This window comes from Chiloscyllium plagiosum, unplaced genomic scaffold (genome assembly GCF_037043375.1).
Source record: "Chiloscyllium plagiosum isolate Xiang-an unplaced genomic scaffold, Cpla_swu_hap1 HiC_scaffold_23, whole genome shotgun sequence".
Lineage (NCBI taxonomy): Eukaryota > Metazoa > Chordata > Chondrichthyes > Orectolobiformes > Hemiscylliidae > Chiloscyllium > Chiloscyllium plagiosum.
This window is the reverse complement of record NW_028270161.1, coordinates 56,845,914-56,862,183: the sequence shown is the minus strand read 5'-3', so window position 1 is coordinate 56,862,183 and position 16,270 is coordinate 56,845,914. Positions and strand designations below refer to the sequence as shown.

Sequence of the window (16,270 nt, the reverse complement as noted above, 5' to 3'; positions counted from 1 at the left end):
TCTAGCTCTTCTGAGCCAATTGCAAACTGCTTCAGCACGAATGTTTCCCGGTCAGTCAGGCAGTGGGGCTGGAAGAGCTTGGTGATGTAGGGAGCAGTCAGGTCATGACAAAGTTTGAAAACAACGTTGACTAACACAACAAAATGATCCTTGGGTCTATTCCCATCTTAATCGTTGTGGAATTCTCAAACTGAGATCAAGTGTTTAGCCAGTGATCTGTCTTTCAGTGCTTTTGCTCTGGCAACTAACCAGCAGAGACTAGATGGGCTGAATAGTTGCTTCCTGCACTGTAACTTCAATGATTGTGACAACAGAGTTCAGGTACAGTTGTATAGAGCCCAGTCACTGCACTGTTTAGAGAACAGCTGGAGAACTCCCCTCCATCTCCGCCAATATTTATCCCTCAACCAATGAGAGCAGAACAGGTGACCTGGTCATTATCATATTGCCTTGTTTGGAACATTGCTGTGTGAAAATGGACTACCACAATATCCCAGCCTACAACAATGCCATTTGCTAGAGTTATGGCATTGGCTTCATGAAAGGTGATATGCAAATGCAAATCTTTTGTATAGTTTCTGTGCACAGGGTACCAAAGAAGTCACTATCTCAGTCCCACCGACGGTTCCATTGGGTATTCCAATGGGATTCATTTTGAGGGAGAGCATGAACTGGATTTCCATTACCATCACTGGGAAAGACCCAAATGAAGTTCTACCAATTTGGAATCCTTTGTCTGACAGGATCACCCCCATCAAACACGAGAGAAAAGACATCCCGGTTCTGATTCTAAACCAGTCTCGGTGGACTCATCTCAACCGAGTAGCATTAGGGAAACTCCAACTGGGACTTTGGGAGCAAAACCAATCAGGGCTGCCCTTGTTCATTGGTCATTACAGTGAGCTTTCATGGTATAGGGACCCTGCGATTACAATGGGGTAGTTATCTAAACTCCAGTGTTACATAGACCAAGGAAGAGCAGGAGTCTAGATTAGAGGGGTGCTGGAAAAGCACAGCAAGTCAGGCAGCATCCGAGGAGCAGGAAAATCGAGCCCTCCATTCCTGATGAAGGGCTTTTGCCTGAAACGTCGATTTTCCTGCTCCTCGGATGCTGCCTGACCTGCTGTGCGTTTCCAGCACCACTCTAATCTAGACTCTGGTTTCCAGCATCTGCAGTGGATTCACTCAATCCTATTTAAAATCTATCTGCAAACTATTTAGTGGCGATTACCTTTGACAGCACACCAAGGAGTGACGGTAATGTCCAACAGTTCTCTACTGCATCCAGGAGACCGGTCAAAAAATCGAAGCTCACCTGTCATGACCACAAAGTACACAAGTTTACATTACAAATGGAAGGCTCATTAGACTGTCATGCATCTTGTATGTCCTGTTCAAAATTTAAATTGCACAAACTAGTTTTGGATCAGGCACACAATTAAGGAGCCATTGAAAACCCCCTTATAATTCAGTATCAATGCAATAAGGTTCAGAATGGACAGTGTGTAACTTATCAACTCACCTTGTGTCAATAAATGTGGAGAAAGATTATTCACTAACAGCTTTCAGGAAGGCCTAGGGTCTGGGCAGGATGCTGTCCATTCTCACACCAACACAGTTGATCTTACATGGCCCAGGAAGCCACAGTGTTGTAACCAATCACTCTCTGTCATTTCTCCCATCCTCGTTGGAGGGTTGGACCTCCACTGGATTGGTCCATGATTAGGGACACAACACTGCAATGGCTTGCCATTGGTGGCTGACCAGGAGACCCCCTCCCTCTACCCCAACTCCCACCCCTGCCTTCACTCGTACAGGCTGCCATTGCGTTAGCTCTCCTAACAAACCATTACCCATCACCCTTTCAGGGCAACTAACCTTCAGCAATAAATCCAGGAGTCGGCTAGTTGGCTGCTTCTCGGTTCAAAGGGATCCTCTATCTCAATGCCATATTCCCGATGTGTTCCCAGACCCCTCAAGACCTATAATATCTAAATATGTATCTTTCTCCTTGTTGAACACATTCAGTGACTTGGTCTCCACAGCCTTCTCTGGCAGAGAATTTCACAGGTTTCACTAGACTCTCACCTCAGCCCTGAATGTGTATCATGAGACAATCTCCCTGATTCTTGACTTCCCACCCAGGGGAAACATCCTGCCTGTGTCTCGTCTGTCCAGCCCCATTAGAACTTTATACATTTCAATCAGATCTCCCCTCATCCTTCTAAACTCTGCTGAATACAGACCCAATTGAACTAAACCCTTCTCATAGGACAATCCTGCCATCTCTGGTATGAGCCGAGTGAACCTCCACCGTACTCTCTCTAGGAAAGGTATGTCATTTCAAAGGTGGAGAGAACAAAACTGCCCACAATACTCCAGGTCTCAGAATCTCTCTGAGAATGGATCTTGTAGGAGGATGAGAACCTTAGAGAAGTTTACAAAATCATGAGGGGTATCGATTGGGTCAGTGACAGGTATCTTTTCCCTAGGATGGGGGATTTCAAGACTAAGGGGCACATTATTAAAGTGAGAGGAGAGAGATTTAAAAAAGACAACAGGCAAATGTTTTAGATAGAGGGTGGTTCACGTGTGGAATAAACTTCCTGAGGAAGTGGTGGATTTGGTACAATTACAACATTTAAAAGACATTTGGGATAAGTATGGAAAGGTTTGGAAGGAGATGGGCCAGGAGGAGGCAGGTGGGACTGGTTTAGTTTGGGATTGTGTTCAGCATGGACTGGTTGGACCAAAGGGTTTATTTCTGTGCTGTATGACTCTATGGCTCTATTGGAGGTGTCTTAATGTGATTCAGAGGAGGACTGAAGAAAGTAACATAATAAAATAGAATAGAATACAGCAGTACTTTATTATCACTTGTATTTTTACAAACAAATAGAGTGAATAGGATTTAAGTCCCCATACTCCAGTGCCATTTAATAACAAGTTATTTATAAAAACAAAGAAAAAAATTAAGATAAAGTCCACCTTTGCTGAATTCACGCCTGCAAGGTTGAAGAAAAGCCAGGACCCACATTGTTCACTGCTGCAGAAAAGCTGACCCTGACAGGAAGGCCAGGACAGACCCAGCACACTGCTGAAGATGCTGACCCTGGGGCATGGACTCACTACGCCCCCGAAGCCACCCATCAAACTGTCAGATCCATCAGAACGTGCCCCCCTCAACGGCCATGAGGACAGGCCAGATCCACAACACCTTCACCTCCTGAAACCTCCCCCCTCCACTGACGCAGCCAAAAGGGATGTCAAGGCACGATGGCTCAGTGGTTAGCACTGCTGCCTCACAGCGCCAGAGACCCGGGTTCAATTCCCGCCTCAGGCGACTGACTGTGTGGAGTTTGCACATTCTCCCCGTGTCTGCGTGGGTTTCCTCCGGGTGCTCCAGTTTCCTCCCACAGTCCAAAAATATGCAGGTTAGGTGAATTGGCCATGCTAAATTGCCCGTAGTGTTAGGTGAAGGGATAAATGTAGGGGAATGGGTCTGGGTGGGTTGCGCTTCAGCGGGTCGGTGTGGACTGGTTGGGCCAAAGGGCCTGTTTCCACACTGTAAGTAATCTAATCTAATCTAAAAGCAGGATTCAGAGAGAGCATGAGAAACCTGGTCAAACAAATGGGTTTTATGCATCGTCATCAAGGGGTGGGGAGAGATTGGTTTGGAAAGGGAGCAGGGAGGCACAGCCCCCAATAACTGGGCAAAGGAATGCCCAGGACAGGGAACAAATTAGAATCCCTACAGTGTGGAAACAGGCCCTTCGGCCCAACAAGTCCACACCGACCCTCCAAAGAGTATCCCACCCAAATGCATTCCCCTATGTTTACTCCTGATTCATACACCTAACCTATACATCCCTGAACACCATGGGCAATTTAGCATGGCCAATTCACCTAACCTGCATATCTTTGGATTGTGGGAGGAAAACCACGCAGACAGGGGGAGAATGTGCAAACTCCACACAGACAGTCGCCCGAGGTGGGAACCGAACCCTGGTCCCTGGTGCTGTGAGGCAGCAGTGCTAAGTCACCCGAAATGTGTTGTTAATAGCAATAAGCACAGTATCACACTGTGCGTGACCTCCCACGTGTCAACATCCTTCCAAAGATATTGGACAGTTTCAGTTTAAACCTAACTAAGAGTTGAAGTGTGCACTAGTTGACATGAAGGTATTTAGTGTCACACTCACCCCTTTACTCCAAAAGATTAATCCCCAATGTGCCTGGGACTACAATGGGTCTTTGCTAAAAGCCACCACACATTGAGATGTTGTAGCTTCATGGCAGTCTCTGACATGAGGAAATACCACCCACTAATCAGTAAGTGTAGAATGCTGAGGAAAGGAAATAAAGGATCAGGTGATCAATCCACTCTCACCAACTTGAGGTTCTGGTTGAGGTGATTAGTCCCATATCTTCTGCCTACCAACATTCTAACTGAAATCTCAGCGGCTGAGCACACTGTAGTGTTTGGAACCAGATGGACCTTGTTGATTACGAGATCTCTGAATAGGGTTGTTAACTTGGGCCAATCAGGAAAGCCCTGGCTGACTAATTTAAAAACGGGAAAAAAAAATTAAACACGGGATTTTATAATCTCCCCAGTTCAGGGGACTGACTCTGAGCCGGCTGGCCAGAGCCAAAGTACTGTGTACAAATAAATAAAGGGTGACTTGGTGATGGGATACTGGCCTCTGTACAGTTATGTCACCTGTGTATTCCTAGTTTAATACTGTCTCACATTCCCTATGTGCCAGTTACCTTGGACAATTCACTGAGGTTTGCAAACAGTCCCCAAGGGTCAATGTCCAGAAGCCATTCTTCGCTCTGGACCTGCTTCAGTGTGTTCAGGAAAACCTTTGTGATAAAAACAAAACATGAGAAATCTTCAGAAACCAGACTGTCAATGTCCACACATTCACCCATAGAATGGTTCTCCTTTCCTACTTGTCAGTCTACTGTTTGAATATATGATTGATTATTCCAGAGCACCCTGCCCATCCCACAACAAAACTACTTAATAAATCATCATTTTAAGTACAGGACAGGAATATTGCTGCAAAAAAGACATATTTGCCTGCAACAGTAGTAGATGCGCCAACTTTAAGTACATTTAAGTCGTCACTGGACAAGCATATGGACATACATTGAATAGTGTAGGTTAGATGGGCTTCAGATTGGTATGACAGGTCGGCGCAACATCGAGGGCCGAAGGGCCTGTACTGCGCTGTAATGTTCTATGTTCTATGTTCTATGTTCTATGACCTGATCAGGAACATATACAAGAATACCAGTTCAAGGGGAATAGCAACATTTCTACCATATGAGAGAAGAGTGCTGATTGATACTGATTGGTAGAGGCATTGCCATGGAGAATGCAACAGTTAATAGTAATCGACAGTTAACAGCCACATTTTATTTCAATTTCAAATCAGGTGGATTAACTCTGATAGGTCAAGCCATGAAACCAACACTATAAATGAAATATCACATTACTCACTGTGTAATGTTATATATAAATTTCAGTTTCTGGATTAGTGGTGCTGGAAGAGCACAGCAGTTCAGGCAGCATCCGAGGCTGCCTGAACTGCTGTGCTCTTCCAGCACCACTAATCCAGAATCTGGTTTCCAGCATCTGCAGTCATTGTTTTTACCTTATAAATGTCAGTGTTGATGTGATGCCAGGTATATACAGCTTATATCCCAAGGTCTGGCAGATCATATCAAACAGCATGTCTCTTCAACTGTGCAAAACATGCAAGATGCTGACCATTCCCAGCCTTTCTGCAATTGCAAAACTTGCAAAGTTATGTCTAGCATTAGATGTGACTCTGAAATTGGATAACATTTGCTGGATAATTCTGAGTGTGCAAAGAAGTATCCCCTAACTCGTGATTCCAAACTGACAGTCTGGCTCATTATAATGGAAGGTAGTTTTATTAATACACACGACCCTGTGCTGTGTGAATAGAAATAATCCTGTGCATGCACTACATCAGTTTCAATTCACTTGTAACATCTATCCAATGATGCACGTCTTAGGACAATGCCCTGATCAATCAGAGTCAATCTGGCTGGCAGTCAACTGTCAATCATTACTAACTGTTATAATCTCCATGGCAACACTTCTACTAATTGTACTCCATTTGCCAAACAATGAGCACTCTCCTCTCAAACAGTAGAAATGTTGGTTTCTCTTTTATTGGTATTCTTGTGAATTGTCCTGATAAGGGAAGTTGAGAGGCTTCAATACAATGTGCCTTTCTTCAGCAATACTAATGTGTTAGACATGATTTCTCCTGTGTTGAAACATGAAAGCACATCTTGGAGTTATTTTGGAGGGCTGGTTAGATTGTTCAAAAGCAGAGCTCCTTAAATTATATGGGCTATATGGGCTTCAGTAAGGTATTCGACAAAGTTCCACATGGTAGACTGCTTAGCAAGGTTAGATCACATGGAATACAGGGAGAACTAGCCATTTGGATACAGAACTGGCTGACAGTAGGAGAGAGAAGATGGTGGTGGAGGGTTGCTTTTCAGACTGGAGTCCTGTACCCAACAGGGTACCACAAGGATTGGTGCTGGGTCCACTGCTTTTAGTTACTTATATAAATGATTTGGATGTGAACATAGCAGATATAGTTAGTAAGTTTGCAGATGGCACCAAAATTGGAGGTGTAGTGGACAGCGAAGAAAGTTACCTCTGAATACAATGGGATCTTGATCAGATGGGCCAACGGGCTGAGGAGTGGCAGATGGAGTTTAATTTGGATAAATGCAAGGTGCGGCATTTTGGAAAGGCAAATCAGGGAAGGACTTCTACACTTAATAATAAGATCCTAGTGAGTGTTGCTGAACAGAGACCTTGGAGTGCAGGTTCATAATTCCTTGAAAGTAGAGTCGCAGGTAGATAGGATAGTGAAGAAGACGTTTGGTATGCTTTCCTTTATTGGTCAGAGCATTGAGTACAGGAGTTGGGAGGTCATGTTACGGCTTTACAGGACATTGGTTAGCCTACTTTTGGATTACTGCAGTCAATTCTGGTCCCTCTGCAATAGGAAGGATGTTGTGAAACTTGAAAGGGTTCAAAAAAGATTTACAAGGATGTTGCCAGGGTTGGAGGATTTGAGCTATAGGGAGAGGCTGAACAGGCTGGGGCTGTTTTCCCTGGAGCATCAGAGGCTGATGGGTGACCTTATAGAGGTTTATAAAATCATGAAGGACTGGATAGGATAAATAGGCAAGGTCTTTCCCCTGGGGTGGGGGAGTTGAGAAGTAGAGGGCATAGGTTTAAGGTGAAAGGGGAAAGACTTAAAAGGAACCTAAGGGGTAACTTTTTAATGCAAAGGATGGTGTATGCAGGAATGAGCTGCCAGAGGAAGTGGTGGAGGTGGACACAATTACAACATTTTAAAAATTGGTTACATTAATAATAAGGGGTTAGAGGGATATGGGCTAAATGCTGGCAAATGTAACTAGATTAATTTAGGATATCGGGTCAGCATCGACGAGTTGGACCGAAGGGTTTGTTTCATACTGTACAGTCTATGGCTCTATGACCACGACCCTATCAACCCTCTGGGTGCTCCGGTTTCCTCCCACAATCCAAAGATGTGCAGGTCAGGTGAATTGGCCATGCTAAATTGCCCGTAGTGTTAGGTAAGGGATAGATGTAGGGGTATGGGTGGGTTGCGCTTCGGCGGGGCGGTGTGGACTTGTTGGGCCGAAGGGCCTGTTTCCATACTGTAAGTAATCTAATCTAATTTTAAAAAAAAACCCCAGCAAGGAGGACCATCACCTGAAACAGACCATTACTCAAGAGAATGTGGCTTTAATTGCTGGTGCCTGAGGGTTTGTGGTAATTAAATATGGGTAGACCAGCCCCAGTATGAAGCTGTTACTTACCCCTTGTTTAATGCCAATGACAGCTCGTTCACCCCAGCCTCTCACTATCCAGATCCAAACATGAAGAGTAAAGCAGCTGTACTCGAGGATGAGTGGCAACTCATGTGCACCACTGTGTTCAGATATGTGGGGGGGAATGGAGAATGGGGGGGGAATGGAGAATAGGGGGGGAATGGGGGGGGAATGGAGAATGGGGGGGGGGGAAATGGAGAATGGGGGGGAATGGAGAATGGGGGGGATGGAGAATGGGGGGAGAATGGAGAATGGGGGTGGGGAGGAGTAAGGGGATACTGGGGGAAGTGTAATGGGAAACTGGGGAGGGATAATGGGAAACTGGAAGAGGGGTAATGGGAAACTGTGGGAGGATTAATGGGAAACTGGAGGAGTTGCACCATGAAACTGGAAGAGTGGCATCAATAAAGTGGAGAGGAGCAGTGGGAAAGTGAGGCCAGTGAAAAAGCAGCAAGATGCCCAGAGGAATTCTTTGAACTGTTGAGCATTTAGGTAAAGCATATTACTTCACATTTCAGTTTCAAGACTCTGTTCATGTTTAATGCCCTCGATTCTCTGCCTACACTGCCAGCCGTACTGAATATTCCTGTATTCAACATGTTCAATATACATTGATCTGTTCACTGTATATTGAACTATTTCTATTAATACCAGGAATGGTGCAGATTAAAGTAATAGGTAAGATTGACATTCCCACCTCCTCCATCACCAATAACTTGTCACCGAAGTAGGTGCATTCACTGGTGAAGATCTCCCACATGGCCTCTTGTAGCTTCCTGTCCTTCTGCTCAGCCCTGGTCTCAGTGCTCAACTTCTGGATCTTTGTTACATATGTCCAGCTTTTATCCTGTCGAAGAGTAATACAGGCAGTAATATTCACATCCTTGGGCACCCCATACCCGGAATCTCCAATACACCACCTCCCCCTCAATGACACAGTGCTATGGATACTGGAGAAAGGAAGGTGGATGGTGTCAATCTGTAATATTTACAAATGTTTACAATCAAAAGACTCAAAGATGCAGAGGCTCCAAGCCACGTTTCGGTTCAATTCTGATTATTCCCACAGTGTAGAGTAGATTAACCATCACCACCTGATCATGGTGCACACTGTATAATATGACTTCAACAGCATTACTGAAGCATTAATGATTGAGTTCTGAGGTACTGACACACCTGGGTGACCAAGTGCACAGATCAGAGAAGCTTAGTAAGACCATAAGAAATTGGAACAGCAGGAGGCCATTCAGCCCCTCTAGCCTCCTCCACCATTCAATAAGATAGTGGCTGATCTGATATTTCTTACATCCATGTTCCTGCCTTTCCCCGTAACCCTCGATTCCCCCAACTGATCATGAATCCATTTATCTTAACCTTAAATATACACAGGGACTCTGCCCCCACAGCTCTCTGTGCCAAGAAGTTCCAAAGACTCACAATCCTCTGAGAGAAGAAATTCTTCCTCCTCTCAGTCTTACATTGGTGTTCCTTTGCCCTCTGGTCCCAGACTCTCCCATGGGGGGAAACATCCTCTCAGCATTGACCCTGTCAAGCCCCTTAAGAATCTTGACTATTTCACTGAGTTCACCGCTCATTCTTCTGAACCTTAGTGAGTAGAGCCTTTGCTCATAAGACAATCCCTCCATCCCAGGGGTCATCCTAGTGAACCTTCTCTGAACTGCCTCCAATGGAATGATTTATTTCCTTATATTTGGGAATATGTGGTCTCATCAGCACCTTGTACAGTTACAGTAAGACTTCCTTACTCTTATCCTCCAACCCCCGCGCCCCCCTTGAAATAAGGGCCAACATTCCATTAGCCTTCCTGATTACCTGCTGTACCTGTGAGCTAGCTTTCTGTTTTTAATGCATGGGAAGGGAACACAAGGAATGTATTAATTGACATGGTGGACAGAGGGGTCTGTAGTCCAGTGAATGACAGTACAGATCTAAGGCTTGAAGGGCTCCTTCTGGTCCTGCAGTGGTTAACAGGCAAATTCCAATTGATTTGTGAGAGCAAACTAATGCATTGGTTTTAGCTCTAGAAGCAACTGACATTGGTAGAACTCTGCCAGAGGTCAAGGTCAGAGAGTTGCCAGTGGCTTCACTTGAAGAGATGGGTGTGCAAAGACGATTGGTCAGCGGCAATGACCAATGAGAGGGAAGTACCTTGTACCGTTGGAAAAAGTGATCTGTGCAGTCCCTGACCACCAGTGAGGCCAGAAGATTTTCCAAATGCGATATCTGCTTTTGTTTCACTTTGCTCTGGAAACGAGAAGGGTAGAACAATTGTGTCAGGTTAGCGAGATAAAATATGGGCACTTTCACCACACAGCTCGGGAAAGAGGGGTCTGTGGAAAGGTTCCATTTTTGGGAGCACGATTTACCTCAATCCTTAAATTCATCAGAAATTCAGCTTGAAGATCCCTGACCTCTCTTGGAGATCCTGGACCTCTTTTTGAGATCCCTGATCTCTTGGGTACTTGTGAATGGGGCTCATGTGTGTGGAGGTTTTACCCAGAGGCCCTATCCTTGATTAAAGGTCCACATACACGGTGCATGATTTATTGACTGACGAAGGAAATGGTGGGGAAATTGTGACAAATGGTGTGCTAGACATTGGATATGTGTCTGTTAGTAGGCAAGTCTAAAACAAACGAATTTTCTAAATTGCAAGGTTTTGGGCATCTCTGGTGAGGCCTCATTTTATTGCCCATTGACAATTTGCTTCAGGAAGGAGCTGGCTCTCGAACTGAAAGTCTTTGAAGTGGTTTTGAGAACAACTCGGTGTCTTTCTCAGCTATTTCTAAGGACGGGTAAGAGTTATGCACAGCAGCCTGTAGGCAGAAGTGTTAACATAGTGGTCATGTGACTAGGTTCATAATCCAGAGAGCCAACTAAACCTTCCGGAGACACTGGTTTCAAATCCCACAATGGCAGCTGGTGGAATCGGAATTCAATGAACAACTCTGAAACTCTTAAAGAAAGCCGATCTCAGTAAAAGATGACCTTGCAATTCATTTGGTTCACTCATGTCCTTACTTGGCCTGACCTACATGTGACTCCAGGCCCACAAAACTGCAGCTGACTCTTAATTGCCCATGAAATGGGCCTTACGAAAGCTCAGTCCAAGGTGATTAGGAATGGTCAACAAATACTAGCCTTGCCAGGGACACCCAATTCAATGAAAAAATAAAATTTAACTTATTGGCCAGAAAAATGTAGGAATGCAGATTTCTTTCCCCAAAGGATACAATTCTAAAAGGGGTGTAGGAGCATACAGAGACCAGGGGGTCATACGTGTACAGAGCATGGAAGTGGCAGAGTAGGTTCAGAAAGCAGTTAGCATAGCATTTGGAGTCCATTTTTATTCACTCATGGGATGTGGGTGTCACTGGCTAGGCCTGCATTTATTGCCTGTCTCTAGTTGTCCCTTGATAAGGAACTGTCTTCTTGAACTGCTGCAGCCCACCTGCTGTAGGTTGACCCACAATGCTGGTAGGGAGGGAATTCAAGGATTTTGACCCAGCAACAGTGAAGGAATGGCAATATATTTCCAAGGCAGGATGGTGGGTGGCTTGGAGGGGAAACTTACAGGGGTGGTGGTGTTCCCATATGTCTGCAGCCCTTGTCCTTCTAGATGGAAATGGTGATGGGTTGAACGTTGCTGAGGGAGGATTCAGTGTATCTTGTATATGGTACACACTGCTGCCTACTGAGTGTTGGTGGGGGGAGTGGATATTTGTGGATGTCATGCCAATCAAGCAGCTGCTTTGTCCTGGATGGTATCAAGCTTCTCGAGTGTTGTTGGAGCTGCACCCATCCAGGCAAGTGGGGAGTAATCCATCACACTCCTGACTTGTTGATGGTGGACAGGCTTTGGGAAATCAGGGGTGATTTACTTACCGCAGTATTCCTAGGCTCTGACCTGCTCTTGTAACCATAGTGTGCTGAGTCCAGTTGAGTTTCTAGTCAATGATAACCCTCAGGAAGTTGACAGTGGAGGATTCAGTGATGGTAACACCATTGTATTCAAGAGGTGGTGGTTAGATTGAACTCTATATATAAAGACATAGAGTGCAAAAGGAAGGAGCCTATGATCCTCTATCATCCTCTCTCAGCCAGGGGTGAATCGGTGGTGTGTCTGGATGATACAGTTTAGTTGATGGTTATTTCATGGGTAGTAGATTATTGAGCATTGATTAGGTATTTATGGGCTTCAACAGAGGGAAAGGCAGGTAGTGTGATCCTCTCACTGGCCCCTTTAAAATAGGAGACAGGTCAGGGCAGTGAGTAGATGGTGTGAAAGCCTCCTACTGCATTTTATGTGTCCTCCAACCTTCGCCCCCCCCCCTCCCCGCGCCTTCAAACCCCCTCCTGGGTGTTTAAATCTGCTCGTTGTGTTGTTTCTACAAGAGCTTCCTAGTTATTGCGATATAACATGAACATTATACATAGCAGTGTTTAGTGTTGGAAAGAAATCTCAGGCACTGTTGCTACTGTTTGTGAATATACAGCTAACACCACCAGAGGTACAGCACATTAGCAACACGCTTCAGGTCAGCTTAAACAAGTTTGTACCTGTTGAATTTATCAGGGTTTGAGAGAATCACTGAAACATAACCGCCCCAATCTCAAATACCAGGCGATTGAGGTACAACTCATTGCTATCTTGGGAAGTGTCAGAAATAAATTGCACAGTATTATTTATTTAATCTTTCCTGTCCTCTAACTACAATATCTGAGGGAGTGCTGGAAGTTTCAAATACATGAATAAAATATTAGACAGCATTACCATTCCCCGTTTTGCGAAAGGCCATTTCGACTTCTTGGATTCTGAAAGAGATTTGGATGGATTTAGGATTTTTCCAACAGGTTACATTCCTTCAGATTACCCAACACCCAGGCAACAGAGCGTTTAGCCAATCAGAATTCTGATATAGAAACTGTCACCAAAGCAATCTCGAAGATTGAAGATTCCCTCCGCATGGCTCTACGACCTTACCCGTACTGAGTGAGGGGGTAGATGCTGTACGGTAAAGATGTTCCACACCATGAGAAATTAATAAATCACCAGGAAATATCTCGAGTCCCGGTAAACAGACAACCAATGAACTGCGCCGACGTTGAGAGATGCACCTGCAACATCGAGAAAAACAAGCAAAACTGAGTGTGTTTTTCCACAGTCAATTATTTCAACCCTGCTGTACCAATAGGGTCTGATCGTAGCAACAGTAATGTTCAATGAACACACAACCTTTTGTTAGGAAATTAACCAATCTTTGATCTTGCAATTGAAATCACACACTCTCTCGCGCACATGCAATACACAACCAACACACAAACTCTGATAATAGCCTGGCTTTACAAGGTGTACTTCATCCTGATTTTTCTTATTCAGAGAGATTAAGACAGAGGTGATCAGTGGTCTCTTTCAAGCCAATAAAGTAGACAGCTTGTGAAGCCTTGGGGCTTTTTTAAAAAGTCGGAACAATAGAAGCAGCCTGAATGGGTGGAGTCAGGCTCCCACAGAACCAGGGATTTAGTTTAGTTTTCAGCAGTTGTTGGGGTTTGGAAGTTGACTTTGGAAGCTATCTCTCCCTCTCTGCTACAGCTAAAAGTTTGCGTTCATCTCTCTCTCTCTCTCTGTTGGACCGAAGGGTCTGTTTCCATGCTGTACATCTCTATGACTCTGTGACTCCATGCCAGAATTGCGTGTGAGACAATCTGTTTTACTAACTTTGCCTTTGACAAGGGTGTGTTTATGGGATATTACTATATTGGAGCAGTTATTGTTTAGCAGTTAAATGGTCTAATATTCTGTACAGGTTTCCAAAGCAGGTAAAGTTGCACCAATTCTTCTTTCTTTTGTTTGCATTTTAACTGTAGTGTAAGAAAAAAGTGTGCTTTGCTTAAATTGTAACCAATCGAATTATATCTGAAACATAGCACCTCACACTTGTCTTCAAATAAAAGTTAAATTCCAGGTTACCTCCTTGATATATTTGAGGGGTGTTTGGTCTGGTCCACAACACACACACAGACACTCATCCACATGCAGAACACTCACAACACAAATACAACACACACTCACAATCAATACAAAACACCCTCTTCACACACTCATTTTCACTGACATGTTAGCCTGAAGAGCCCTGAAGTAAATGTGACCTTATTATATCTGCATAAAACAGTTGTGAAAGTATAGAATCATAGAGTCCTTACACTGTGGAAACTGGCCATTTGACCCAAGTCCACACTGACCCTCCGAAGAGTAACCAACCCAGACCCATTCCCCTATGATATTACTCGACATTTCCCCCTGACTAATGCACTTCGCCTGCACACCCTTTTCCCTAGTTGCTATCATAAGAAATAGGAACGGTGGGGGCCTTGATTTCCTAAAAATCCATCTATCTCAGCCTTAAGTATACACAAGGACTCTGCCCCACCCCCCCCACCCCCATCCCCATCCCCCCCACCCCCATCCCCACCCCCCCACCATGACTTTCTGTGGCAAGGAGTTTCAAAGGGTCACATCCTCTGCGAGAAGATATTCTCCCAATCTCAGTCATAAATTGGCACCCGTTTATTCTGAGGCTATGCCCTTTGACACTCTCAACTCTCCCTACTCTTACACCACAAAGAAATAAGGGCCAACATTCCATTAGCCTTGTTGATGACCTGCTGCTAGCACACAATGAACTACACCTTTTTGAAAACAAGAGCATCTTCTCACTAGACTTCCTCAATGAGACCCTGTAGATCCTGACCAATGGCACTGAGTCTAGCAGATGCATCTTGATATAATGTGCAGTCATGAGGATACAACTTACAACAAAGAAGGTCTACTATCAGAGGTCAACTGGAATACCACCATTTGCAAGTTCCCCTCCAAGCCACTCACCTATCCTGACTTGCAAATATACTGCTATTCATTCACTGTTGCTGAGTCAAAATCTGGGAATTCCCTTCCTAAGGGTATTTTGGGTCAACCTACAGCACAAGAGCATCTGTGCTGCAGCAGGTCAAGAAGGCAGTTCACCACCACCTTCTCAAGGGCCAGTTAAGGACGGGCAACACCCACATGCCCGAATGAACATTTCAGTCCCCCTGAGCCACTGGGGACAAGACCATCTTCCTGGAAGGTGCCTTTTGACATCAAACTGGGAGCAGGGAGGAGGTTATGCAACACTTCAAGCAAGCTGTGAGCACCCTCCCACCCCATCTGCTTGACCTTAGGTGTGACCATAGACCTTTCTGCTCCTGGCCCTGCCACAATGGTAGCCGAGAGAGAAAGAGAGAAAGAGAGAGAGAATCTCAAAATGGAGGTGTCCTCTCTCCATCTTTCTCTTGGCTGAACTGCTGCTCCTTGTTGCCATTCATGGACTCATAGAGGTTTACAGCAAAAAAACAGGCCCTTCAGCCCAACTTGTCCCAGTTGGTCTTCCACCCTCAGGAACCTTCGCTCCCTCTTCAAATTGAACAGCAAGAGTCCATCCTCTGGATATTAACTGGCCAATTTGAGGAAAATTACCGTAAGGTTCCCATTCAATGGGATCCTGTATCTCTAATATCAGGGTCCAATCCCCAAAGGGCAAATCCTGCCCCCCATCCACCCATATCACTTTTGCCATTTAACAGCTCCTGGCCTCCACTCTGTCAGAGGCACACCGCACCCACCCCCTAACCTCCTCACCGTCCCTCCTCTTTCCCTGCCTCAGGATTGGTTTAAAAGCTGCTCATGTCTAACTTTACCAGTTCTGGTGAAAGTTCATCGGCTTGACCCTGTTGGCTTCTGCAAGACAGCTTACAGAGCTGGAGAGAATTTCCAGGAATATTGGCTTTCCAGTTTCCTGGTATTTGTAAAGCTGGTTATGTGAACTGACCTCCAGTTTATATAAACTGGCTGAATCCCTGAAATTTCTACCAGGACTGGGTTAGTATCTCTGCCGAAATGTATTTCAATGCTTTACACTTCTCTTGTACGTTGTGTAGAAACAGCACAGTTTTATTAAACTGGGAAAGAATTGGGATGTAACACGATCAGTTTTTTTCATACAAACATTGCTTTTGTTTCTGTTGCCCAGTTACTGCACCGGCAGCTCCCTCTGACTGATATTTCTTTGTCACTCACCAATCACCAGAGTTCCCAACACTCAATCAACTTAGAAAGCAGAAAACTCAAGGTGTAATTAAACCAGCTCATTGCTTATTATCCCAAAGTTCCGAGTAACTCCATGAAACCAATCAGCTAGAATTTTTTAAAATTTGCATTAAATGCCTGGATTTGCACTAAACCTAGAACCATTTCCTATACATTCATTTGTCCACCCTACCT

The 16,270-nt window shown here is 44.8% G+C and overlaps 1 protein-coding gene across 6 annotated transcripts in view; it reads right to left on the bottom strand.

Annotated features, from left to right (window-relative positions):
• Window positions 1-16,270, bottom strand: part of plekhg7 (pleckstrin homology domain containing, family G (with RhoGef domain) member 7) — a 133,182-nt gene that overhangs the window by 72,528 nt on the left and 44,384 nt on the right. For all 6 annotated transcript variants that reach the window (XM_087999701.1, XM_087999703.1, XM_087999699.1 and 3 more), the window contains 6 exons: window positions 12,935-13,068; window positions 12,725-12,765; window positions 10,099-10,194; window positions 8,627-8,776; window positions 4,774-4,869; window positions 1,232-1,315 (listed from right to left, as the gene is read on the bottom strand). In XM_087999701.1, the coding sequence (XP_087855827.1) occupies window positions 1,232-1,315; window positions 4,774-4,869; window positions 8,627-8,776; window positions 10,099-10,194; window positions 12,725-12,765; window positions 12,935-13,068 (601 nt within the window). The remainder of the gene's footprint in view (window positions 1-1,231; window positions 1,316-4,773; window positions 4,870-8,626; window positions 8,777-10,098; window positions 10,195-12,724; window positions 12,766-12,934; window positions 13,069-16,270) is intronic.